Genomic DNA, 25586 nt, shown 5'->3' with positions numbered 1-25586 from the left:
CAGGAAGTATAAGCTTATGCGGTGAGCAGGAACTCTGATGTCTGAACAGCCAGTGTCTGGGCCTTCAAATGGTTAATTCCCCCAGGCTGTCATATTGCATAAACAGATCCTCCTTTAATAAAATTAATTAGGTTCTGAGCTTTATAGGGTGATGCCCACTGACCCTTTACATGCCTATTGTTTCCAGATCCAAGAGAGAGAAAAAAGGAGAGGCTGCCCAATGGACAAGAGAGGGATAAAAGTTGAAAGATTAGAAATTCCAAGTAGGAGCTGCTAGGGGGTGGAGGAAGCTAGTGTTTGCTTCTGAACACAACTTAAAAAACAAGTAGTCCCCCAGTCCCCCTCACTCCCCCTCCCAACAAGGAAAGCAAGAGCGCAGTGGTTTTTGTTAATTTCGCTTTTTTACACGCACCACGGAATCCAGGCTGTGCCGAGCTCTTGAGAAACATCAGAGTAATTGCAGATTGCGGGGACGCAGATTTAGTTGAAAAAAAAAAAAAAAAAAAAAGACCGGAGGCGCAGGGCGGGGTGAGGTGGAGGGCACCAGAAGAGCCTCCGGAGCCCAGCAGGACCCCGCAAACCTGCTGCCCCCGCACCGCGCTCTCCCATTTCTTCTGGATGTCCACCTGGGCATTTCATATCACGAGTTGCTTCGGATAGCCTTTTAAGTTTGCTAAGGGAACTCCTAGAAGATGGAAGCAGGGTAGGGAAAGGCGATGGGAACCTCTTTTTTTCTTTCTTTATTATAAGAAGATTGAGGTCCAGGTCTCTGGGATTATGTGAAAGCATCCCTGGCACCTCTTGTAGAAAATCTTGAGGAACAGCAGCAAATGTCGGGCGATTTTGTTGGAAAAAAGAAATATATATATGTATATTTTGAAAGGAAAGGAAGAAGAGGAAAAATCGCCGACCGGATGTTTCCAATTACAGCGGAGACAGAGAACAGAAGGGGGTGCTCGCGGGGGGTGGGGGCAGCTGGAAAGATGGGCAAGATTTGGAGAAGGTGTAGGTTGAAGGTGGGAAGAGACGCGGCAGGGTAAAAAGCAGGAAAACAAGCCTCTGCGAGGAGAAGGGGAAACAGGAAAATGAAGCAGAACTAGACAAATGACAAAGTGTTGAGTGCTGATTTATCGCAGAAGCCTCTGGTCATTTCCATATATTGAAATGCGCCCAAGCGGCCAGTCAGTCAATTTCTCTTGAGCTGCTGCCGCTGCTGCCCACGGGCTGCCCACGTGACTCCCCTCAGTCAGCCTCTTACCACCCAGCCCCCGGTGCAGAGAAGAGGAGGAAAGACAGAGTGTGAGGCGCAGGAGGCGGCTGTGTGCTCCAGTGGGCGGTGTGGATGGAGAACGACACATTGTGTGTCTGTGGGGAAGAGGGGGATCAGCCCAGGCGGGGAGAGGTGGGATGCAAGCGTCCCTCCAAGGTTACCATCTACCTCTCTCTGGTGCCCCCTCCTTGCCTCTTCTCTTTATCTCTCCCTTCTTAATGATTTAGAATGGGGACAGAATACAGACATAGAAAACCTGATCTGTCTCCAAACACAAAATGGGGATGGGTGTGGAGGTGGAGATATTTAAGTCTGATTTGATTTTGGTGTCTTTGATATTATGTGTTGCTTTAGTAGTTTCTTAAAGAAAGGCACGTGTACGTATGTGTGCGTGCACACCACACACACACACACACACACACACACACACACACACACACACACACCCTAGATAAAAGCCAGTGAGTTGTTAAAAATGAATTTCCAGCGCTGGAACCGTTAGCGTCATTCAGCAAGCAGCAAGCTTGATAATTTCCAGGTGTTGGGGAAAGCCGTTGTCCGGGAGCTCTTCTCAGTGAGCTTATAAATCCCTGTTGGGAGGGAGAAAAAAAATCTTTGGAGGTGAATGAAATATCAAATCACAAGACTCCTATGTAGATTTATGATTGCATAAGAGGCTTGATCATTTCCATATACTGAAATGTACTGTCCTCCCGAGTCCGCCCAGCCCTTCCAGGAGCCTGAGCGCTCAGTTCTGCCTTGATCAATGTTGACTATGAAGCAAGAAGGGGAGGGGAGGTGGTGGAAAGCAGGCTGGCACCAGATGGAGCAGGGTCTCGGGAAAGGTCAAGGTTAGCCCAGGCTGCTATTGAGTCGGTAGCAGCCTCGCAGATAGATCTCTGCCTCGAAGGCACCCACTGGGGCTTCTCAAAATCAAATCTAATAGAAAAGGCAGTCACAGAATGAAATCGCTTCATCTGAATGCTAAAATTGTTATTAGGCTACATTAGAGAGATATCAGGCACGTGGTTACCAAAAAAGAGAGCACGCCCAGCAGTTTGTGTATGAGAGAAAAGCTATGAATATGTTGATAACATCAATAATGGGCAGGTTGAAGATGTCTGTCTATTTATCTTGAAGACATACATGTGTACACATATATATATGAACACCAGATTAACATATTAAATGACCTTTTTTTTTTTTTCTTTTGCAGAGCTGCTTGTAGTTTGAATTGCTCAGAATTCTTTGGGGGAAAGGGGTGAAAAATCTTTCAATCCAGAATAGGTGACCCTCACAGATCCTGAAGTTATTCCAATCAGGAATTTTGTTGGTGGTTTTGGCTGGGTGTGTACCTTTGGAGATACATTCTGCATCTGTCACACTGTAGGTGACATGGCCAGGGCACTCAGCCTTTCTCTCTGTCTGTCTGTCTGTCTGTCTGTCTGTCAGAAGCTCTCTCCGTTTCTCTTTCTTTCTTGCATTCTTTTTTAGAGACAGTTGCTTCTGGAGAGAACTTTCTTCTTTCAGACGAAGCTCATTTTGGGTAGATGCTGGGGCCAACCTGCCCCAGTAACCACCCTAGTGTTTTCAGTCACTCTCCCCTGATTATCATAAGGAAACCCATGTTAGCTGTTTCTAACCCACAACAACACCATATCTTAAAGAAGGATTTAGTCTTGTAGCATAAATGTGGGCTACACTAGATTAAACATGATGATTGCACTCCAAGGGTTAATAAATTTAGAATTAACAGATCATCTCAGCTTGATACAGCTACTATAGACGATTTAATATGCAGCCCAAGCAGGTTGTCAGTCAGCTCACAATTGCAGATAAGATCAAACAGTCTCGTGACTCAATAGATTGAATGGTTATAGTGAGGGTCTAGAAGGTGCGTGACAGAACACACATGCTGGGGTTCTGTAAGAGGACGTCTGTCCCCGACTGCTGTTTGTGCACTGTCCTTCCCTAACAGTTCACTTTCTGTAGCAAAAAGGTCCAGAGCAGGTGGGTTGCAAAGCCCTTCATCACATACAGTCATGGGTGCTTGTTTGGATTTTGAGTAGGGAAAAGATGAGATCCTTTAATACTCAGAGCTATTTCTAATTAATTCTGTCTGGTAGTGGTCAGCAATTCCTTCCCCTTTCTTTCTCCATGTCTCTGAGGTCGAGAGCTCCACAGACAGGCTACCAACTTTCTGGGTGATGCCGATCAAGGCAGGCTCATTGCTGAAACGATGGGGTCATTTCCTCAGCCCTCTGCCTTGCTCTGACTGTGAAGATCTGGATATGGAAACGAGATGCAGAGCTCAGTTGAAATTCAGACTCCAGCACATTGCCCCTGAGAAGTGTTTATACTAGGAGAATGCTTACCGTCCTGAAACGGATAGTAAAAATAACCAAACTGGGAGGGCTGGGATGTTGGAGGAAGGCCGAGGAGAGTCCACAGGCAAAGTGGGGTGTCTGAAGTCCAGGCTTGCTTTGATGGCTGTAATCCAGATTCCCCAGCGCCCACTGAACTGGATTGTTTTTGTGTGCAGGTTTAATTTCCTTTTATCTGTTCCAACTCTAGTATTTAAACAGGAAGACAAAAAACAATTTTGATAGAAATGTATGTGATTTAATATGATAGACAAGTTTATAACAGTTTTTATGATTTGATCAAGAGCAAGGACTCCTCCTAAACCCATTAGATTCTGTCATGTGAATATATACTCAGGCAATTTAAAAATGCATATTATGTATTCAATAGACCGTCACAGGTCTGAACTGTACCGTGTTATTCTGCTCTGGCAATCCCCATCTTAATATGAAAATCTGTAGAGAGAGACTAGAGTCACCAGTTTTCCTGTGTCGATAACTTGCTTGTTTTGTGTATTTATTTCATTTCATTTTATTTTGAATCTTAAAATGTCCAGTCCACACTCTGAGCTAATGGCCCACAAAATTTTCCTTTAATAAATAAAGCCATTTGAAACTATGTAATGGCTTTACATGCTGTTAACACTAACTTTTCCTTCTGCCCCAATGCCCTAGTCATCTGCCTCCTGTTCTTCTAAGTCACAATTCACTATCCTTCGGTAACTGGGAGAAGATTCCTCACACATTTCATTCTTTGAAAATGCTGTCTTGGAGCTAACATTTTTTTTTTTTTTTTTTTGCTTTTGAGAAAATCCATCTCTATGTAACCTGTACATTAAAAGATTTTGAGATAAAAATGAAGTTTCCAAATTTACACTGGGAAAATGATTAAACTGGGATTATGACCAGTAGGGAGACTCTGGACTTGGGCATGGCTGCTCCCGGATCAGGGGCCAGTGGGCATTTATTTCACATGTTAACCAGGTCTAACCACTGCAGGACTGTGTTTTCCCAGTCTCGGACAGCCTGGGATTGCAGCAGGGGGCACCAGCAACATGCGGATTACTTGGACGGAGGCGGCTCAGCTCTGCCTCCTTCTCTACTTGGAGGCACAGCCACTGGAAACAGTCATCTTGTAGAAATTTGCATATTTATGATGCCTCCTGCAGGCTCCTGTGATTGCTTTACAGTCAGGAAAGGTAACAGAAAAATATATATCCTCCTTTAAAACATGAAAAAGGATCATATAGAAACAGTGATTCTAATAGGAGACCAATCCTTTCCAAAGCCTGTAGCATGAAAGTCGTTCCCTGAACATTTTTGTTTGGTTTTGTTTTAGGATTTTGAAAGGAATTTTCTGCAAGTTATGGAGACTGAGTCTGATTCTCTGAAAATGTATATAAGAAAATACTTAATGTTTTGGAAAAAAATTAGCATCAGCTTATCCACTGAATGCCTGTAAAGAACAGAGGAATTCTTACAGGCAGGGGAAGCCACTCGATAGATCATTTAAAAGCCATGGCACATATATTTTTCAGTCCTCCTCATAAGCAATGAACAAATGTGCAGTGTACCTTTGGATATAAAAGTTAATTAGGTCTCAGAAGAGAATAGTTTCATTTTTATTGGCTCTGAGTTCCAAGGATGCCTTTGATACACCTTTTCTTTCAGCCCCTTTGACCTTCTTTGTGGAAACTGTGCATCGTGGCCTGGACTCTCAGGCCTCTTAGATCTCAACCAGAGTCTTGTTATTCTGTTTGCTGTCTTGAGGGGCGTCCCAGCAAAGTGGCATCATAATTAAAATCACACTCAGAAAAAAATCTTTTGTTTTTTTTTTTTCTCCTGCAGCTCAGGAGCAGGACGTAGGTAATGTGCTGCTGCGTCAGGGACTTGAGTTCATATCGTTTTTTAGTGGGTAATGCCCGCACACGTGCTATTCGGGGACATGGGGCCTGGAGCTTTAATTCTGAGGCACCTTGTTTCTGTGAATCTTCGTCAGATTCTCATCCTTACTTTATCCGGAATCTATTGCGCTTGATTCCTTTAAAGGCTGAGACCCTTGCTCCTAGGGCCGGAAGCAGCAAACATCCTCAGTGTTGTCCAGGTCCATAAGCCAAAGCTTTCTGTCTCTCCTCTGTTCTGTGGGAACACCTATCAGAACTGAAAGGGCAAGACGACTTTTCCTGCAATTAGAGTTTATGTAATAAAGATACCATGTAGTAAAAATAATATGCACTATCAATAATACACGGTGACATGAATGCCTGAACTGCCAGCAGAAGAGACCTCTTGCCACACATTAGTCACCCCAGTGCATGTGCTTGGACGCCACCTTTCCATGTACCATGAGGTGATGTAGCTGTCTGCTATTCTGGCTGGAAAAATTCTCATTAAAATAACCACTGCCACCATCTTACGCTTACAGTGCAACTTTCTCCACATGTTTGGCTGTTTGCTATCACACTGAAAAAAATCAGAATTAATATATAGCTTTTAAGTTGTCACTCTCAAAAAATTAAAAAAGGTATCAAGTGAAGTCATGGCCTCTTTTGCCCCTTTCAAGCTCTTCTAGTGAGTATTTTCTTCCTTCGAGAATATTTAAAAATTGGAAATAGTGAGTCACAGCTTTTTAAGCATTGTCATAAATGTATTAATTTTGGATGTTTCTACGAACCAGAAATCATGTCAGTCCTACTGAGGAGAAAATAGCTGAACACACAAGTCTGGACGTGGCACTTCAGTCTCTCTGTGTCACACTGATTTGAAGCGACTGACATTCTCGTGTGTGCATATCGGTGACCATACGAGAAGGTACCCTGGAGTGGAAGACAGTGCTGAAGCCAAAGACATGACTGGTTTCAACAGTTGTTCCTTTATGGTTTGAGGTTCTTCTCGTCTTGATAGAGTTTTGCTTTAGGAGCGCTGACTTATAAAATAAATGTTTTTAAACTAGTATCTTTTTAACTTTTCAGAATCCTTAAATCAACATATATGCAAAAGACCTACAATCTTGAGCCAAACTCCTTTACACACTTACTATTAAAATAATCAATGTACATGCATCCCCTCTGCAAAAAACAAAAACAAACAAACAAAAAACAAAAAACAAAACAAAACAAAAAAAAACCATTTGCAATCAGAAGCTGGCTTAATTCTGGAAGTCTACTATGGTCATGTTTTATCCCACTTATAATGAAGCTCTGAGTTCAAGATTCAAGATTTTAGAAGATTATGATTATTTATCTGTCACCTTTGAATAGCACATACTGATATTTCCATATGATCTAAGCCAGTCCCCATCCCCCCTCCCACCCCCTAATCCCATCTCAGGATGGGTAGGACAAGGTTGCTAATATAAGGCTGTGAGCTTTACCAAAGAGACTCAGTCTCTTCCTTGGCTGAGAACCAGGTGGTGTAGCCTTGGTACATCCAAGAGGGTAGTCCTAGAGCATCAGGGCCAGCCCGAGTTTCACTCAGCATTCGGCTGTTTTAACAGTTTATTTAATTTCAAAATCCAAGACTAAAGAACAATGAAAAGGATATTTTATCTGCAGTAGGGTGTTTTAAACCTCCTGGGAATCTAAGTAAACCATTTTATAAGTTCTATTTTTATGCCAGACATTTTCCTGATGTCCTACTCTGTGCTGGGAGGTGTAGGGGGTAGAAAGGCCAGACTTCCATAAGCACAGTCAACTCAGAATTTGCAGTGGCTTTTATGACAGAAGTAATTCTGTGACTATGCAGAGACACTTGGCTGTTTCCACTAGGTACAAATGCACACAGTTTATGGTTTGTGATCTGGAAAGCAGTTCAAAAGACCCGTCCTTCCAAACTATTTAAAAAGTTAATGCAACCTTCTGCTCTGTATTGCACCGTCTCACTTCCAGCGACAAACAAACATATGCTTTTAGAATTCATTTCTGTTTTCAAGATGTGTTAAATGCCTATTCCTTGTTAAGGGTGGAAGCAGGGTAACTTCAGAATGATAGCTTCACAAATGTGTGCCAGGGACAGTCTTCAACACTGCCTGCAAAACAAACCAGAGTACAGAAAGCTCACTTCTCAAAAGCCGCTGGCTGATGTGGTGGCACATGGCTATGAGCTTATCACCTGAGCGGTGGAGGCAGGAGGACCAGGGCAGTCCTCAGATAGTATAGTAAGTTTCAGGCTGGCCTGGATCACATGAGACCCTGTCTCAAAAACAAAAACCAATCAACCGCTCTCCCCGCAACTGACTAGCTGTTTGATGACATCATAAAAGTTGTGGAAACAATAGATAAACACAGCTCTCTATGCCCAAATGCCAATATTTACATTATACTCTCATTTCTAGAAAGCCGAGCTATCTCTACAAAAAGAAAACATCTGGTATCACAAGTGACCAGAGCTGTCTTGCTTCACATAGATTCCTGATGGAGGTTTAGAACCGTTTGAGACTGTGGCCTGAAGCTCTGGCCACCCAAAGCAGTGCTAACGATGCTGTTCATTAGTATGACTTTGGCACGTGCGACAGTGAATCTTCCATGGCATGTTCGTGTGTCTTAGGTACTTTAGCAATGAAAGCCACCCTAGGCAGAGACTGTGTCTCCTGTTTGCTCAGCTTGCTCCTCCACTGGGAAAACAACACAAGTCTTAGGAGCAGACTCTTAATTTCGTGGAAACCTAGGGATTTAGATAACTGGCCTTCTGCAGAGACTTTTTTTTTTTTAAGAGAGAGAGAAAACAGGCAGGTTGTTATACAACCAGGAATTGGAGAACAGGGAGTTTTGTTTATTCTTTACCAAGCTGTCAAAGGCCAGCAAGAAGAGGACAGACATTTTCTACCAGAAAAATAAGAGAGAGAGAGAGAGAGAGAGAGAGAGAGAGAGAGAGAGAGAGAGAGAGAGAGAGAGAGAGAGATTGATTTTAGAAAAGGTATCAGCATGGCCCCAGCTAGTCAATGCCCTGTGGGAGTGATTGCCATGTATTTTCCATGGCTATGGGCTAGGCATTACTGGAGTTTATAAGAAACTGGCAGAGGCCGGGTATGGTAGTGCACGCTGGCAGGCTGGTTTCTGTGAGTTCAAGGCCAGCCTGGTCTACATAGTGAGTTCCAGACAGTGAAAGTGAAATGTGAAACCCTATCTCAAAAGACAACCAACCAGCCACAAACAAACAGAACAAAGGCACAGGCGAGGACTTGAGCCTGGTGATGTGTGGGGATGGCCACTTCTCTTTAGTCACCCAGCTCATTCCTGAGGAGAGCAGCCCACACCAGTGTGAAGTGAGATTAACTGAAGCTATATGGTACTTGCTGGCCTGATTTGGCAGTCTGTTCACAGCAGAGAAAGTAGAGAAAAGGAACTGCCCTTGGGGAAGTGAAAAGCTTCCACAGGCAGGTGCGGTTGCTACCTAATTTAGGGGCCTTTCTGTGAGAAGTCAGTGACCTAATGGATTAACAGAAGGACCCAACCAGGGCTACATCTTGGTGCTGGCTCAGAGCTAAACGCATCTGAAAATTTACCTTAATCTAATCTTCTACCTGTTTTTTACAGCATGGCTTTGCCAAAGCCACCACAACTGGAGATGCAAGCATTTGAACGTCTTACTCCGCTTTTTATCCAGTTTCTACTACCTACTGATGCATGTAGGAAATATAGAGACACTATAATTACCACTTCCCACCAGTACCACCTGCATCTGTCACCACCACCACCACCGTCTCCATCACCCATCACCAATTCTACCACCATCACCTTACATCACTGCTCCCATCTCCTCCTCCTCCTCCACCACCACCCCACCACCACCATTACCTGTTATCTCCACCACTGCCATCATCAGCACCACCACCACCTCCACCATGACCCTCGTCCTCACCACCACCATCTATCTCTATCTCTATTTCCATCTATCTCTGTCACCATGGCCATCATCACTATCATTGCATTAGTATTATAACCACCATCATCTTCTTGGGCAGAATCGCCATTAGCCACAGCATCGTTAACAAACATTAGTTACATATGATTGCGGCGATATACTGGGTTAATAATACAGACTTCATTCTGGTCCATCAGTTAATCCAAGGCAAATCCTTCATGAATCTGTTGACAAAGCCAAGCATAGAATTCCGAGTGGATTTCACAAATGGTGGTCCCCCTCTCTCCTGCAGAACTGGAGATTCAACCCCACACAAAGGCCTCACACATAGTAAGCAAGTCTACTACTGAGGTGTATTCCCAGCCACTTAAAAATTCTATTTTGAGACAAAGTCTTGCTAAGTCCCCAAGTAGACTTACATGTTGTGATCTTCCTGCCTTAGTCTAACAAATAACTGGGATTCTCGGCGTGGACCACTATGTCTGCCTCTGGCTCCTCTAGCTCTTGCTTTCTGAACAGACCAGTTGATACCAGGAAGGCCCCAAAGTTTCTGAAATAAATGGTAATAATTCTTCTTTACATTTGCACTTGTATGTTTAATGTAGATTGTGTATGATAGCTAAGACATGGAAAGTGCCATGTACAGACACAGAGGAACATAACCATAAAAGAATAAAACTGGCATTTGTACAACATGGAGCGAGAGGACTCTTTGTTAAGTGAAGTAAGCCGGGCAAAGGAAGGCCAATGGTGCATAGCCTCACTCACATGCAGACACTAAAATGGTGGCGGGAGAAGCAGACGTGAGGCTAGTGCTTGCAGAGGCTGGGGGAGGTGTGAGGGACGCGAGAAGCGTGCAGAGTTGTTAGTAGATGCGGTTCAGTCGGATGGGAGGGGTAACTACAGGGGGTAAAAATGGTGGACAGTAATTAACCGAAGAGACAATTTCAAGTGTTTCAAACACAAAGAAAGATGTTAGAGGTTACAGATATGCCAGTTACCCCTGTCTGATCATTTCGAATTGTATACAAGTATTGAGATATCACATTGTATCCCATAAACATCTACAATTACTATGTGTCAGTTAAAAATAAAAATAAATTTTGAAATACCTACTCTTTAATTTTTACTGCACAGTTGGTAGATGAGTGTATGAAGTACTTTATTCTTCTTCTTTGGCAAATGCATACCTTTCCCCCCATCAAATTCTAACACAGAATTATACTTCTATGTGTCTGTCTTTTTTAATAATTTTTTTAATTTTATGTTCATTGGTGTTTTACCTTCATGTTTGTCTATGTGAGGGTGTCAGATTCCCTGGAACTGGAGTTATAGACAGATATGAGCTGCCTTGTGGGTCCTGGGACTGAACCTGGGTCCCCTTGGAAGAGCAGCCAGTGTTCTTAACTGGTGAGCTGTCTCTCCAGCCCTTTGTTTTATGTTTTTTTTCTTGTTTGTTTTGCTTTGTTTTTTGTTTTTATATTTCGAAACAGGGTTTCTCTGTGTAGCCCTGGCTGTCCTGGAACTCACTCTGTAGACCAGGCTGACTCAGAGATCTGCCTGCCTCTGCCTCCTAAGGGCTGAGATTAAAGGCATGGGCCACCATTGCCCAGCACCTCTATGTGTATGTATGTATGTGTGTGTGTGTGTGTGTGTATATATATATATATATATATATATACACACACACATATATATATGTATATATACACATATATACGGTGTGGCAACATACTTGGCATATAGTCTGACCTTTTTTTTCTGTGTGTGTGTGGATGGATAGGCACATGCACACATATATATGTGTACAATTGCCATATATACATACACTAAGACAATAAAATAATAAAAACTTACAAGAATAGCAAAGGCTTCTTGTCCAAATAAAGGACTAACTGCCCATAAAATTCCCTTTCAGACAGTGAAGTCATAGCTAGAAGTTGGCAGTAAGACCATCTGAAACTACTAAAATCATTTTTGCAATGGAGAGAGAGAGAGAGAGAGAGAGAGAGAGAGAGAGAGAGAGAGAGATCCAAAACCTTCCACAGCTGAGTTATTTTGCCTTTTATAAAACAACTTCACATCTGGACTGATAACTTGAATTCCACCCAGTGCCATTTAAACAGCCCAAGTTATAAACCTCTTAAACTTGGGGTTTATAATAGAAACACTGACAGACCCTTAACTATAGTGCCTCATAGTAATGAAAGCACAACTATTTCATTATAGCAGTGTCTGGCGAGGCTGCTATAATTAAGAGTCTGTCAGCGTTTCCATTATAAACCCAAATTTTAAGAGGTTTTTAACTCACATTGTTTTAAATCACACTGGGCTGAAACTTGCTGTACAAAATGTCAGGCCAGATGTGTGTGTGTGTGTGTGTGTGTGTGTGTGTGTGTGTGTGTGTGTGTTGCTTTTCCTTTTGTTTACAAAAAGAAGAAAAAAGGAAGCAAAGAGGCAAAAGTTGTTTTAAAGTTTGGATGTGAAAAACACGTATTTTGAACAAATACTTTTCTTGTAGCAGTACAAGATTCGTGGGGAGAGGGTAGAGAATCAAGTCCAACATCTCTTTGATTGCATTTTTTCCCCTGAAGTAGATTGGTATCTGTCCAAAAAGCAATGTTAAGGGGGAAATGTATCATTTGATCCTGGGTTCTTGATACTGGCCAATTCGGAAGATTGTTACAAAGTAAGTTGCTGGAGGAGCGCACATGTTACCTTGTATTGTTAACTGTTCAGCTGTTAGATATTTGGGATGATCTTTTGAGTGTCCCTGATAGGGATCACTTTAAGGCTTAAATGAACTCTCACTGTAAGACTGCCTCACCAAAGCCTTATTGGTTTCCGGGGAAATTAACACAGTCTGGGTGGTTATGAATTGGTTTCATGGGTGTGGTAAGAGGATTTGCAGTTAGTTCATTCACTCAAGGACTGTTGTTTATTGAGCATTTACTGCGCCCTGAGTATTGTATCAGGAATAACTAGTACTCTACATTCATTGACGAGTCAGTGCTCTACCTATGTGCCTTTTATGCAAACACATGGGATGTTAAATTAAGAATTTAACTCAGCAATGCTCTAACCAGAACTTCTTGTCTATTGAGAGGAGCCCCTTAAATGAGATTATTGCTCCCCTTTCTCATGCATGATTGACTCAACACACAGCAGCCTTGTCCAGAGCCAGCCCCAGCCCTTCCTTTCCTTCCATTGAGAGAGGTGCATCCGGATGTATGAAGCAACCTGTCAGCCCCTCAGAAACCCAGACAGCCACTGGAGAAAGATGTCAGACTGATGGCTTTCTCAGGATGGGGGAACCTGTGCCTTCCATCCGCACCTCCAGGGAAGAGTTGAGTCCTTGAGGAAGGGGTAGATACTGTCTACTCCTGGGAGTCTCAGTCCAGGCTTCAGGTCATTCGGGCAGCAGGGGGCAAAGGCTCGAGCGAGCTCACTCCTCTCCTCAAACACAGCCTCTTTCAACTGCATTGTCTAACAGCACTCCAGCAAGCAGCCCACCTCCCCAGTCCCAGATTTGAAACCTGGGCTGAGTGTAGGGTCCAAGCCGAAAGATGACTACCCAGTCTCTGTTTTCCGGTCTGCCAATTAGGCAACAAAAATAATAAAAAGGAAAAAGGATGAAGTAAAAAGCAAGATGGGACGGATTGCATTTTTAATCATTCAGTTATTCATTTATTTATTTTTGTCTATAAAAGTGTTTCACCCTAAAGGCAGACAGTGAATATTTTATTTTAATCTTGTAGTTTCCATCGAGACAGACTTTTTAACTCTTCGTTTTCCAGCTCACAGAGAGTCCCCGGTGTCAGGGGATGCTCACAAGAGGGCTGGGGCTCGATTAAGCCTCCCTCTTGGAGCTGTTTGTTGACCACATTCACGTTCAGAGCCCTGAAGCTAAAAGCACTTTACACCATAAAATAAAAGCACTGTCTTTTTTTCTAAAAGGTTACGTCTGGAGGCCACGCGGCTCATACTTCATACCGAAAACTACTGAAAGGACTATGAAACCCTCTATGATTTACACCCTCTCTCTGCATTAGGGTATAGATCTCCTCGACTCTAAAAATACGGTGGGTTTCTAACCGACGTGAATATATGTGCATTATTTCAGAAAGTCTGTTAGAAAACTTGTCAACACATTATAAAGCATAAACCAGGACTTGGCTATTAAGTACGGAGATCAGAGGCAGAATATATACTGCAGGAAGTATGGGGAGTCTCCTCCGCCGGCAAGATAAAAGGGGGTGAGGAGGGAAGGGGAGGGTCGTCTGCTGGCCTAGAGTTTACGCACTGTCGTCACTAAAGGTTTGGGAAAGAGCCCACCGAAGTCTCTCAATGCAAACAGCAAGGATTCTACAAACCCAGCGAAGTCAACTGAACGTTTAGAAAATAATTCTAACGTTGTCATAATTTACTGCTCTCTAAAAGCCACTTCTGGAAAGGTAAATATACTTATTGTGTACCCAAGTGTGCACATTTAAAGTGACCTTTCACCCCGCTCCACAACACCACCTGCATTGTTAATCAATACTTATGTAATATTTTCAAATCTCTTAGAACGCCACGTTTCTACTTCTTTAAACACTCATGCAAACTTCCCCTCCCCCACCTTCGGGCGCTGGAGTGAACATCCAGCAGCCAGGAGGGAGGGGCGTCACCGGTACCCGCGAGCACGAGGGACCCGGAGGGGGGCCGGCTAGGACAGATCAAATGCCGACGCACAGCCCTGGTTTTCTGGGCTGGGTGAAATCTGGTTGGGGGAGGGGCGGGAGCGGATGGCAGGTCCCATTTCACCCTGGGCATTTTATGATGGAGAAATTAAATATATGTTAATCGTGGAAACGTTGCCGCTTACCTCTGCACTGGCACCCAGGGCAAGCAGCTGCAGCTGGCTTTTTAATGTATGTTTTAAGATGTGGCTTCCGAAGGAACCCCCTGGAATCTGAAACAAGTGCAATAACATAGCAGACCTACTTGTAACTAAGTGCTTAATTTCCTATGATTTTTTTTTAAAAAAAGAAAATCAATAAAATGCTGCCAGTTATTTATTGGAAATAACCACAGATAGCGGCCCTGATAGGGTGCCGGTTTTAGAGAGCACACGATTGTGTAATGAATTGTAATTCAGAAGACTGTTAAAAGTGAACCACAGAACCTTTCAGAGGTAATAAAGTCATTACTTTTTACACTACCGCCAACCCTGAAAAGCTTTATACACGCCATTATATATAAATCACACATATACAGTATATATTTCTACAGCACAGTTTGTCCATCTCCTTTCTGCATGGACTTTTATGGATGAGAACAAGATTCAAATCTGCCCAGCCGGTCCTGAACAAGCCTGGCTCACTATTGTTACCTGCAGGGGCATTTATTTATTATTTATTTATTTGTTTATTTCCGAGGCCTCCAGGCTCCACTTATCTTCCCCTCTCATCTCACCTACCCACCAGAGGTCCACCTCTGTGTCCTGCCTCCCCCTGCTACCCCCTGCAGCGACATTCACTTGGTGATTCTAAGGCTGATTTAACAAGAAAAAAAAAAAAAAAAAAAAAAAAAAAAAAGCCGAGGAAGAGGTGCTGACCAGCTCTGAAGAACTCAGTGAAAAGGGGAAACGGTGTCCTGCAGTTACAGCAATAAAGTCTTCCTCCTCCTCAAACAGAATGTGAGATCCCCCCGCCAAGGAAAACCAGATAGAGGGAAATAACACGCTCCCCAACCCCCCCAGTCTAGCCCACAGCTTTCCTAACGTTGGGCATCAAAACCTGTGTTTCTTCCTCAGAGGGGCCCGAAGCTTCGCCGAATCAGGCAAGCCATTTTCTAATGGGTTTGAAACTTTCCTAAGACACAGGAATAAACAGCCACAAGCCGGTGAGGCTGGGAGGTGGGCGAGCGTGTGCAAGCACAGGGCCCTGCCTTAAAACAATACAATCCCCCGCCGGGTGGGTGAATTTACGGAAACGACACCTCTCGGAGGAGGGATGCTGGGTGCTGCCGCTGGAGGAGAGGGGAGGAAGGCTCCTGGCTCTGTAGAGACTCACAGATGTCCACCTGCAGCTCGGCTCTCCACCCTGCGCCCTCCGCGCCTCCCGGGGGCTCTGTCCATCCCCCGCCCCCGCCCGGGCGCTGCTAGATTTGGACTCGGAGAGCGGTCTCCCTGGCTGCGGCGGCGGCGGCGGCGGCGACTGCGGCGGCTGCAGGGTGGTGCAGGCAGGCTGGGAGGCTGGGAGGCGGGAGACGCCAGGGGACTTTGCAGCACGTTTCTGAATAAACTTTCCAATCGCAGGGGGTGCTGTTGCTGTACATTTTACGTAAAACTGAAAGTATCCCACGCCAGAGTGAAGCCCGCTTTTTGACAGCGGCAGCGCGCGCGCGTGTGTGCATTAAAGAGACAGGGGTTTATTTCCAACAGGTCTTTCCTAATTTCCAGGGAAGGGCTGCAGAGAGGATAGAGGGGTCTTCGGGCTCCCGGGTGTGCGCGGTGGCTGCTGGCGCCTGGGCAGCGCGGCCGTGACCCGAGGGCCTCACCACCGTGGCCTCCCGGCTGCTCCTGCCAGTCAGTTTCATTCCTTTTCCCATTTTCTCTTTCTTCGAGTAACAGCTAAAGAACAATTGTGTTCTGTCCGTAAGAAACATTTTCTCTCCCTTTGCTCAGTGCTTTTGCATTTGCCCCCGAGTGGGAGGGGGTGTGTCCCTCCTTGGAATCAGGCTGGAGGACCTCCCGCAGCGCCGGGAGCAGGTTCCCAGAGACTGGGGATCTTGGGATCAAGTGCTTTGTCCTCGGGCCGGCGACTGCTCCGAGGTGGACGCCTGGGTGCCTCGAGCCCCGGCCCCGGGTGCTCCCCTCTGGGGACTGGAACGCACCCGGAATCGGGCTTCTCGGTCTTTGTATCTCGGCCTCTCTTTCTGCGACCCCTGGGAGCTGGGGACTTAGGGCTTCTGGGGGTAGCATTCAGACTCGATCGCTAGTTAGGTCGCTCAGATCCCGAGTCCCTGACTTGGCCTTGGGGGCGCGCTCTCGGCCCTTGAGCCCAGGCCTGCGCCGCCCGCCTCGCCCCAACCCCCTCTCTCCAGGCGGCTTCTGCTCCCTCAGGCCCGGGAGCTGGCCTTCCGGACCGGCGACCCTCCAAACTTGGGCTGGATTTCGCTCTCGCGCGCGCTCCCTCCCGCCTCCCCTCACCCGCTGCCTAGCTCTAACTTGGAAGCTCAGCTCCCAACTTCGGGTGATTTTTTCTTTCCTAGCTTTCCTTGGGCAAAGTTTCCCGAACGCTGCTGCGGGCTCGGGGCTTGCACTCCGGCCCTCGGCGTCCGCTGGCGGGGAGGGGAAGTGGGTGTGCGCATGGAGGAGGGTGTCCGGGACCCACTCTACCTGGTTTCCCTCTGCCCGCGCCTCCCCGGCTCTGGGCTGCAGCGTCCTGGAGCACTCTTGCCCCCCACCCCCAAATAATTTTTTATTTTAGAGTCGGTGAGTGTGTGTGTGTGTGGAGGGGGGAGTGGAGCAGGGCGCAAGTCCTGCTCCCCCTCACTCCTCCCTCCCACCCCGCCGCCCCTTTCTTCTCTCCCGGCCACGCCACCGCCGCGGCGCTCGCTGCGGCCACTGGTGAGCCAGCCGCCCCAGCGCCCCCTCCCCTCCGCCCGCCCCTCCCCCAGGGGCCGCGTCTGGCGTCTGCGGAGCCCCCCGCCCCGCACCTCCCCCGCCCCGCACTGGCCATTGGCTTGTCCTGGTCTCTTTTTCATGTCCAGCCCCTGATGTGTGTCCATTGGTGTGAGCTTCCCCTTCCCTCCTCCCCTTCTCTCCTGCTCGCCCTGCCCATGTTTTGTGTGTCTCTGTCCATCCAGACTCCTGACGTTCAAGTTCGCAGGGACGTCACGTCCGCACTTGAACTTGCAGCTCAGGGGGGCTTTTGCCATTTTTTTCATCTCTCTCTCTCTCCCTCTATCTCTCTTCTCTCTCTCTCTCTTTCTTTTTTTTTTTTTCGCTTAAAAAAAAAGCCATGACGGCTCTCCCACAATTCATCTTCCCTGCGCCATCTTTGTATTATTTCTAATTTATTTTGGATGTCAAAAGGCACTGATGAAGATATTTTCTCTGGAGTCTCCTTCTTTCTAACCCGGCTCTCCCGATGTGAACCGAGCCGTCGTCCGCACGCCGCCGCCGCCGCCGCCGCCCGCCCCGCAGCCCACCATGTCTCGCCGCAAGCAAGGCAAACCCCAGCACTTAAGCAAACGGGAATTCTCGCGTAAGTAACCCAATAATAGTAATAATAATTATTAATAATCACGAGGGCGCGCAGGACGCTAAGCAAGAGTGAGGTTGAGAGAGGGGTGTGTGCATGTATTAAAAAAAATTCAGGTGAGAAACCTTCTGTAGTCGGGGTAAAAAGATATTAAGGGAAAAAGCCCCACATCTCCTCTCGAACGAGAACCGTGTGTGCACTTTTGAGACGGCACGCACCTTTTAATTTTATAAAAAACTGACTCCTCCTCTTTCCTCCTCTCCGCTGCTTTATTTCTTTTTTCAAAAAGGAATGCAATGATTTCTACCCCAGTTTTGTAAAAATAATGAACAATGCTAAGGATGCGAACAACTCACATGCAAACCTGGGGGTGGGAGCTGGAAGGAAGGGGGGCTGTTTCCACTTCTCTATAGGAAAATGGAGGGGGGGAGGGAGGGCGTCAAGTCTAAAAAACAATTCCTGGGGAGAAAAGAGGTGAGACTGGCCTTAGGACACCAGTGTATGCACGGTCAAGTGTGCAGTGGAAAGAAAGTAGTCGCCCCCACAATAGTACCAGAGTGGGACCGTAGAAGGGGGCTCCCCGGCGCTTCACAGGCAGCTGAGTCCGGAGAGAGGGGCTGCAGCGGCGGGGAGAGCCGGGTGACCGGGGAGGACCGGAGTCGCGCCCGGCGCTGCCGTCTTTTGTTCCGGCCGGAGGTGGGTGTTTGTCCCGCCGCCTTTTGTGCGGGCTCCTCGCTCTTGCCCTCCTGCGCCGCCACCGCCGCCGAAGGGCAGGAGCAAGGGCCGAGAGAGGAGGCGGCCGGGGGCACGCGGTAGAGGGAGGGCGGGCGCACGAGCCGCCGCCGCCGCCGGCGGTTTGCCGTTGCTCGCCCCTCCTGGCTGAGCCCTGGAGGAGACGAGGCGAAGACGCATTTAAAAAAAAAAAAAATAAGTAACGCAAAAGAATGTACAATTTGTTGTCCCCCCCCAAGAAACCAAATCTTCAGCCAGTCGTATTTTTCACCGCTTTCCTGGGATTCGTACACACACCCCCACCCCTGGAGAAATTCCATAATCTTTAATAGAGAAAAAGGGGGAAAAAAGAGAAGAAAAAAATATCCCTGACACCCCTTCCCCAAAACCCCATCAAGTTGGAAACTTAGAGCGCCGGCGGCATGGAGAGGGAGCGAGGAACTCCCTCCTCTTACTATTTTTTGGAAGATTTTCAAAAAAAGTGGAAGTGGATTTTGATTGGGAAAAATCTCGTGTCTGAATGTTTACAAGCACCGCGTGTGCGGGAGCCTCCTGCCAACAAACAGACAGAGGACCGAGCGCGCCGCGGCAGCCCCGGAGCAGGCGGCCGCAGCGCCTGGGCCTCGCCCGACCTCGCCTCGCCCCAGTCTGGAGTCGGGATCGCCCACCCGGCGCTCGCCGCCCACCCGCCAGGCACCGCGGCAGGCCACGCTGCGACTCCGCCAGCCCGGCCTGCGCTCCGGTCCGCCCCTAGCACAATGCCCAGCTCTCCCTCCGACCTCCCAGGCAGCGAAAGCTGCTGGATGGAACTCGGTGGTGCAAAACATTTTTATTTTGCAAAGCAACTGTAGAGGCGAGTTCTGATGGTCCCCCCCACTACACCCGGGTACTCTTAGATTCCTCTTGTCCTTAACTCTGGGCGGCGGGGAGGTTACCACGTGCTTTCCCTGCCCCCCTCCCAATCTGGCCAGTAGCCTCTTGGACCGAAGCAGTTGCCTGGCTAGGTTGAGGAGGGGGGCGGGGCAGGAAAAAGTGTGTTGAGTATGCATTTTGGGGGTGCAGGGTCCCCGGACTCAGCGAGACCCACCTTTAGGGTCTTGCCCTATGCTCGGGGCTTGCCTCGGTCAGGGGTTTCTGTGAGTTACGTAAGAGCGCTAGTGGCGGTAGTGATTCTCTCCACCTGAAGGTGTGCTTGGAGAGGCCGGTGGTGGGCACTTAGGAAAGTTTGAGTCCAGGAAGGAAAGGCATGCAGCGCCCCCCACCCCCATCAAATCCTCTTCTCATTCATGACTCTTAATTTTTGACGAAAGCTTGAAGGACCCCCCTATGTTCTCTTCTGCATTTGTTGTGGGAGGGGGTGCTCATTGGGAATTGATTTTTCCCCCCTCTGGGCCCAGGAACTTGTCACACACTTCGGAAGCTCCCCCGCCCTGGCACGTTGCGGGGCCCTCCCTCTCCCCACCCCCGCGCATCTCTCCCTCGCCGCTCTCCCCCGCCCCCACTCCCACCGGCCGCGCCGGATACAGAGCAGACGCGGCGCGCGACGGTGTGAAGTTACAGCCCGGCCAGGTACCGGCGGGAAGGAAGGGCAGTGTTCGCAGGACTCGGGAAAGCCAGGACATTGGGACATTCGCAAGGATGGGGGCGCAGGGGACAGTCTGGGGAGGCACAGTCCGAGCTGCTCAGTACTCTCCTCCCACTTGGGTCCCTTGTGGGACTCTCCAGGCTGGGAGGGTTAGTCTCTGCTGTCCCAGGGAGGGACACTGGACTAGGAGGCCAGTTGGAGGGGTATGTGCAGGGATCACTTCTTTCATTTTCTGGGTGCTCAGAGGGCAGGAACCTCCAGGGTCCTTAGGGCACCCCCCACCCCCCACCCCCCGTCTTCAGCTACGTGGACTGAATGAGCCATTTGGTCGCTAGGAGGCAGAACAAGATCAAGAAAAGCTCCGCGAACTTGAACCTGTACCAGAGGCTCCCCCACCCCCTGCCCGGCGTTTCTCGGCGGGGGAGGGACGAACGTTGGGAGAGTGGGGGTGGGGGGCAACGAGCGGTTAGGCAGAATTCCCTTTCTCCTCCCCCCATTACCCCTTAGGTCTTTGTTCTTCATTTTGACTTAAAAAAAAATGCTTTTGGCTAGGGCCGTGGAGAAGCTCCGGGGCGAGCAGCCGACACCCCCACGTGCAAGGAGATCCGGCAGCTCTCTGCGCGGAGCCGGGTGCACTTTAAGGTCCTTTCAGGGAAGGCATTTTTGATATCGAGGAAGGGGGAATGCGCTCTCCAGCTTAGAGGCCTGGCCGAAAGCGGGGCTATGGCAAGTTTGCCCTTGGCCTCTGGGATCACTTTTTTCCACCCCCATCCCCGCGCAGAGCGCAGGTCTCCGCGGCCACCGCAAGCTTACCGGACGGCTTGGCAACCCGACGCTCCCCCTCCCCGCCTCCTGCAGCTCTCGCCTGGAAGCCCGAAATCACAACAATAGTAATAGTTATCATCATAATGATGCGGGCTAGCAGCGTCATTAATAATGAATAACCGCGGTCGCCGCCTGGCGCGCACACGGTGCCCGGAATTGCGGGCGAAACACATTTGCACAGATCTTCCAAAGTAAAAGTGTTAGTCTGTGCACACAGAATGAATTTCAGGATCCGCGCTCGCGGTGTGCGCGATGAAGCCAAGACTTGATCAGGTTATCCAGCTCAGTTTTCCAAACCGTACTTCCTTTTTCACCAAGTGGCGGGTTCAGGGAACCGGCGCTCGGCCGTGGCCCGGCTGGATGGGCGAGGCAGCAGCCGAGTCCCCGGGCCACCCGCCGCCTCCAAGCTGGGACTGCGGGTCGCTGCTGCACGTGTTCGCTGTGCGCGCGGCCTGAGCCTGCAGCCAGGAAGGAGGCTGCTCGCTTTGTGCCGGGGAGACCCGGCGCCCAACTTCACTTTCTAAGCGGCCTACTCCAGCAGGGCCCCAGCCCCCGGCCTGTAGCCCTCGGCTCTGCTTTTGTTTCTTTGCTTTGCCTCTCTGTTTTTTCAGCCTCCGTTTGCTTTATCGTGTTCAGAAAATGCACTTGGAAAGCAAACTTGAAGACACAGCTCACATTTCCCCCTCCCCCTTCCCCAGTCCTGGTTCCCTCGCCTTCTCCCAACATTTCTTATAAGGATTTTGACCCTGGCTTTTAATGTTTGCGACAGGGTTGAGTAGGGAGGAGAGAAATAAATACAAATATATAAATATATCTCAGTGCCCGCTGGGACACTGAGACCATCCAGTCTATCATGCTGAAAGCAGAAGCATTTCATTTTGTCTTCCTTCCCTTCTAGAGAGAATTCGCGGCTAATTATTGTGATCATTTGTCCACTCCCTTCCACTTCAATCGAGGACTTCCCGCTTTGTACCGAGTTAGGCCCGAGCTTAGAAAGGGTGGGTATTGTAGGCGAGAAATAGGATGGAGTTGAATTGAAGGGAGGGGGTAAAATGGCTGAGGTTAGGAATGTTTTTAGGGAACGAGGAATTTGCATTAAAATACAGAGAAATTATCTGATGCCCAGAAAGGAAATGTTGATTGCCACGGAGAGAGGATGTCAATGCAAATCAGTAGGCTGCAGGAAGAGAATTGTATTTTCATATTTTCTTTGTGCCTCATTTGGTCTGATTTTTTTAAAATAGTGCAGCAGCAATAATAAAAACTCGTTTTGATATTTCTCTGAATATTGTTAGCCAAATGTTTTTCAGGGAAACCGATGGTAAATGTATTTCATACATTAGGATATAATTCTTGTTAATTAGCAATAATTTACGTTAAGAGCATAGAAAATGTTGAGGTTACAGGTTTTATATCTGTACATTTGATCATCTTGTTATTTTCAAGAACTTTGCCTCCTATAAAATTAATTAGGTGAGATGTGGAGGTGTAATCAGCAACCTGTGAATTACCACTTCATTTCCTGGTTTTGCCTGTAAATCAGTTCAGTCACTACGTTTAGAAGACTTTAACCAAGTCTGCTTTGTACCGAATTACCTTTAACTATTTGATATTTAAGAGAATATCACCTTTGCTCCTGATACTGTTCCTAGATTCTGAAATCCATCAGGCCCTGGGAACAACAACAACAAAACTCCAAATGGATCCTGATGATAGGATTTGCAAAAATGTTTTACCTTTAATAGAACAATTCCCCCCCCTGAGCCTTTTAGTCTCTCAAGCCCAGAACTTGTAGCTAAACACCAACAGCACAAAGGGCCACAATTGCCAGTGTTCATTTAAAATACTTAATTCAGAGAGCAGAGATCATGGATCGCGACTTCCCACTCCTCACTTGGTCAAAATGAAAGCGAATGAGGGAGAAAAATGACGTGAAGACAATGCAGGAGCCCTCCGTCCGCTCCTGGGTCTGGGAAGCACACTTGTGCATTCTGTATTTGTCTTTTGATCAGGATGTTGGGCAGAGAAACACTGAAGAGCTTGCTTTTGCCGTCTTCATTAGTAGGGAGATAACCTTCATATTCGTGTGGTGACCTTATGTTAAATTAGGAGGCGTACCAGAGGCGAGGAATTATGACATGTCCTACTTGAGCACAGGTGCGGCTTAGGCAGGACTCGCTCAATATTATTTCACCCAGCACATCTGGGAGTTACTCCAGATCTTCCCCCTCAATATCCAGCCTGGGTAGGGTTGAAATAAATTTAACCTGAGTTCACTGGATTTTTGCACTTTATCAAAATCTGTTCCAATATTCTACACTCAAATTAAAATCTATTTTTTGATTCTCTGTGGCTTTAAGTTCATTAAATGTGAAATTGGCAGCTTGCTAAAGAAGGTCAGACTGATTAACTGTTTAAGACTTGTACATTTTCTGCTTCAGTTTTTATTAACTGGCAGCATCCTGGACATGTTTTGTATATTGTGAATTTTTTCTTTTAATTTTAGTATTTTAAGATGGTGTAAACAAGATTTCTCAGCTCCCCTTTCTCCACTTGCAAGGTTTGAAAAAAAAAATGATAGAAGCTGCTCAAATAGATGCTGGAGTGCAAAGTTTAAAAAAAAGGCAGACAGGAAAAAAAGACATGTCTATCTTGTTATAACACTCGCTGGTGATTGTGTGTGCAGAAATGTCTCATAATGAAGCGTTTGGAGCTCATTCAGAAAATTAGTCAACTTTGACTACATTAGGTGAAGCATCTCAACTCTGAGGAAAGGATGCTCAGCCTTCTGCAGTGTAGCGCTTGGAAGTCCACTCTGATTTTTATGTCATGGATGCCACCAAGTACCAACATGTTTAGAATATTTTAGACATTCTTTTCTTCAGAATGAAAAAAAAAAAAAAGCCCAACTAATTGGCTTGTTTTCTTAAGTACTCAAAAGTATCCCATTTAGTGACTGTGTTTGAGAAGTGCCAGTAACTGTGATATTCCTTTGATTTCATGCAGTAGCTGAGGACGAGGACCGAAAGATTTGGCAGTGTGAGATTCACTGTGTGGTGATGGCTAGTTATGTGGATGCAGTCACTTCCTTACCACTGGATGTGTTAGGTGTGGTTGGCACAGTTCTGTGTGGTGCAGCGGCCTGTGCTGTGAGGCCGTGTATGTACAGCTAGTGTGCACACTCACACACAAAGGCTGTGCTGCTTATTCACCTCTGCTAATCTTGGACACAACAGACAACTTACTGATGGAGGGGAAGCAAATTTGGTTTCAGTTCATGTTTTCCCCGTAATTGTTATTTAAGCTTTCTTTATATTTCTTGTGTTAACTATTAAGTCACATTCTTTTCCAAAGATTTATTGTGTGTGTGTGTGTGTGTGTGTGTGTGTGTGTGTGTGTGTTCTCTGGAATTATGCAAGTCGGGGGGGGATTTCCTTTAGATCATGATGGCCATCTTCACTGATCAGTTTGCTTGACTGTTGATGCCCTCCACATCACACGGTGCCTATCACACTTTCTTGGGTGTTAAATAGAGATTGTTACAAACACTTGTCTTACTGTGGTAAGATGGGGTGGGATTGAGAGTGTGCCCCCCTTTTCCCTGCACACTGGTTCTCTAATAATTGTGCTTTTGTTTCTTCAACTGCAGCCGAACCTCTTGAAGCCATTCTTACAGATGATGAACCAGACCACGGCCCGTTGGGAGCTCCAGAAGGGGACCATGACCTCCTCACCTGCGGGCAGTGCCAGATGAACTTCCCATTGGGGGACATTCTCATTTTTATCGAGCACAAACGGAAACAATGCAGTGGCAGCCTCTGCTTAGAGAAAGCTGTGGATAAGCCACCTTCCCCCTCACCCATCGAGATGAAAAAGGCGTCCAATCCTGTGGAGGTTGGCATCCAGGTCACGCCAGAGGATGACGATTGTTTATCAACGTCATCTAGAGGAATTTGCCCCAAACAGGAACACATAGCAGGTAAACCAGAAGCACTGCAGCTGTTTGCATGCTTTCTTTCCGTTTGCAGAGGTGCTGTAGTCAAGCAGGAAGGCGTGGCGGGTGCTGTCTGTGTCTCTCCATGTGACTGTCCATGACAGTCTTGTAATGTTAAAATCATCATTCCTCTTGCTTCCGTCCAGAATGCTGAAAATAAATTTATTTTCCCACCTCACTGAGTCAGATGTAGGTGGGAAAGTTGCACACACTTGACACCCTCTGCCTGCCTCTGCCGGTACCAAATCTCTCTTCTTCCCCTTGCTTGCCATCTCTTTTGAAAGTGTTGACCCTTTCTACCTCTTCCTAGTTTCCAGTGTCCACTTCTGGCCTTGGGGATGTACCTAAGAGGCAGGGCAGCCACACAGGCATTTCCAGTTGAGCCAAAGACTCGTCTGAGGGCTGGAAAGAGTTAACTGAGTTCCAGGGCTAGCCTTGGATCCATACTGGCTGTCAGACTGTCCGGGGCTGTAATTAAACACAGCCCCGTGGTGGGATGACATGGTGACCTTGACTTTAAGATGCCATTTTCGACTGGCCAGGCCAGAGTAGAGAGGGCAGTTGCTGAAGCGCACAGACATGCTTACTCGAAAAGTTTAAGGGCATGTTGGAAATTTCAAAGGTTGGTTTGACAGGAGCGGTTACTCCCTGCAGCCTGCCTCCTCAGCTCAGTGATAAATGCTTCTCAGTGCTCTCTCTTGTC

At 47.2% G+C, this 25586-nt stretch overlaps 1 protein-coding gene and 1 long non-coding RNA gene across 9 annotated transcripts in view; one reads left to right on the top strand and one right to left on the bottom strand.

Moving 5' to 3' along the window:
• Positions 1-2468: 2468 nt before the first annotated feature.
• LOC119088620 lies at positions 2469-17060 on the bottom strand. The gene is made up of 3 exons (XR_005092286.1): positions 14363-17060; positions 3646-3840; positions 2469-3555 (listed from the first exon to the last, which is right to left on the bottom strand). It is a non-coding gene; the product is annotated as an uncharacterized LOC119088620 (long non-coding RNA).
• Positions 17061-17177: 117 nt separating this feature from the next.
• The window catches only part of Bcl11a (BAF chromatin remodeling complex subunit BCL11A), a 96146-nt gene continuing 87737 nt past the window's right edge, over positions 17178-25586 (top strand). Inside the window, exons 1-2 of one of the 8 annotated variants that reach the window (XM_028876383.2) lie at positions 17178-17750; positions 24539-24868. In XM_028876383.2, coding sequence (XP_028732216.1) covers positions 17696-17750; positions 24539-24868 — 385 coding nt within the window. In that variant the 5' untranslated portion in view covers positions 17178-17695. Of the gene's footprint in view, positions 17751-18360; positions 18444-19942; positions 20049-20133; positions 21163-21227; positions 21888-24538; positions 24869-25586 lie in introns of those variants that run through there. The other 7 variants (XM_028876384.2, XM_028876390.2, XM_028876386.2 and 4 more) reach the window with 7 other exon arrangements.

This window comes from Peromyscus leucopus, chromosome 10 (genome assembly GCF_004664715.2).
Source record: "Peromyscus leucopus breed LL Stock chromosome 10, UCI_PerLeu_2.1, whole genome shotgun sequence".
Taxonomy (NCBI): Eukaryota; Metazoa; Chordata; class Mammalia; order Rodentia; family Cricetidae; genus Peromyscus; species Peromyscus leucopus.
This window is presented reverse-complemented; position numbering and strand designations above follow the sequence as displayed.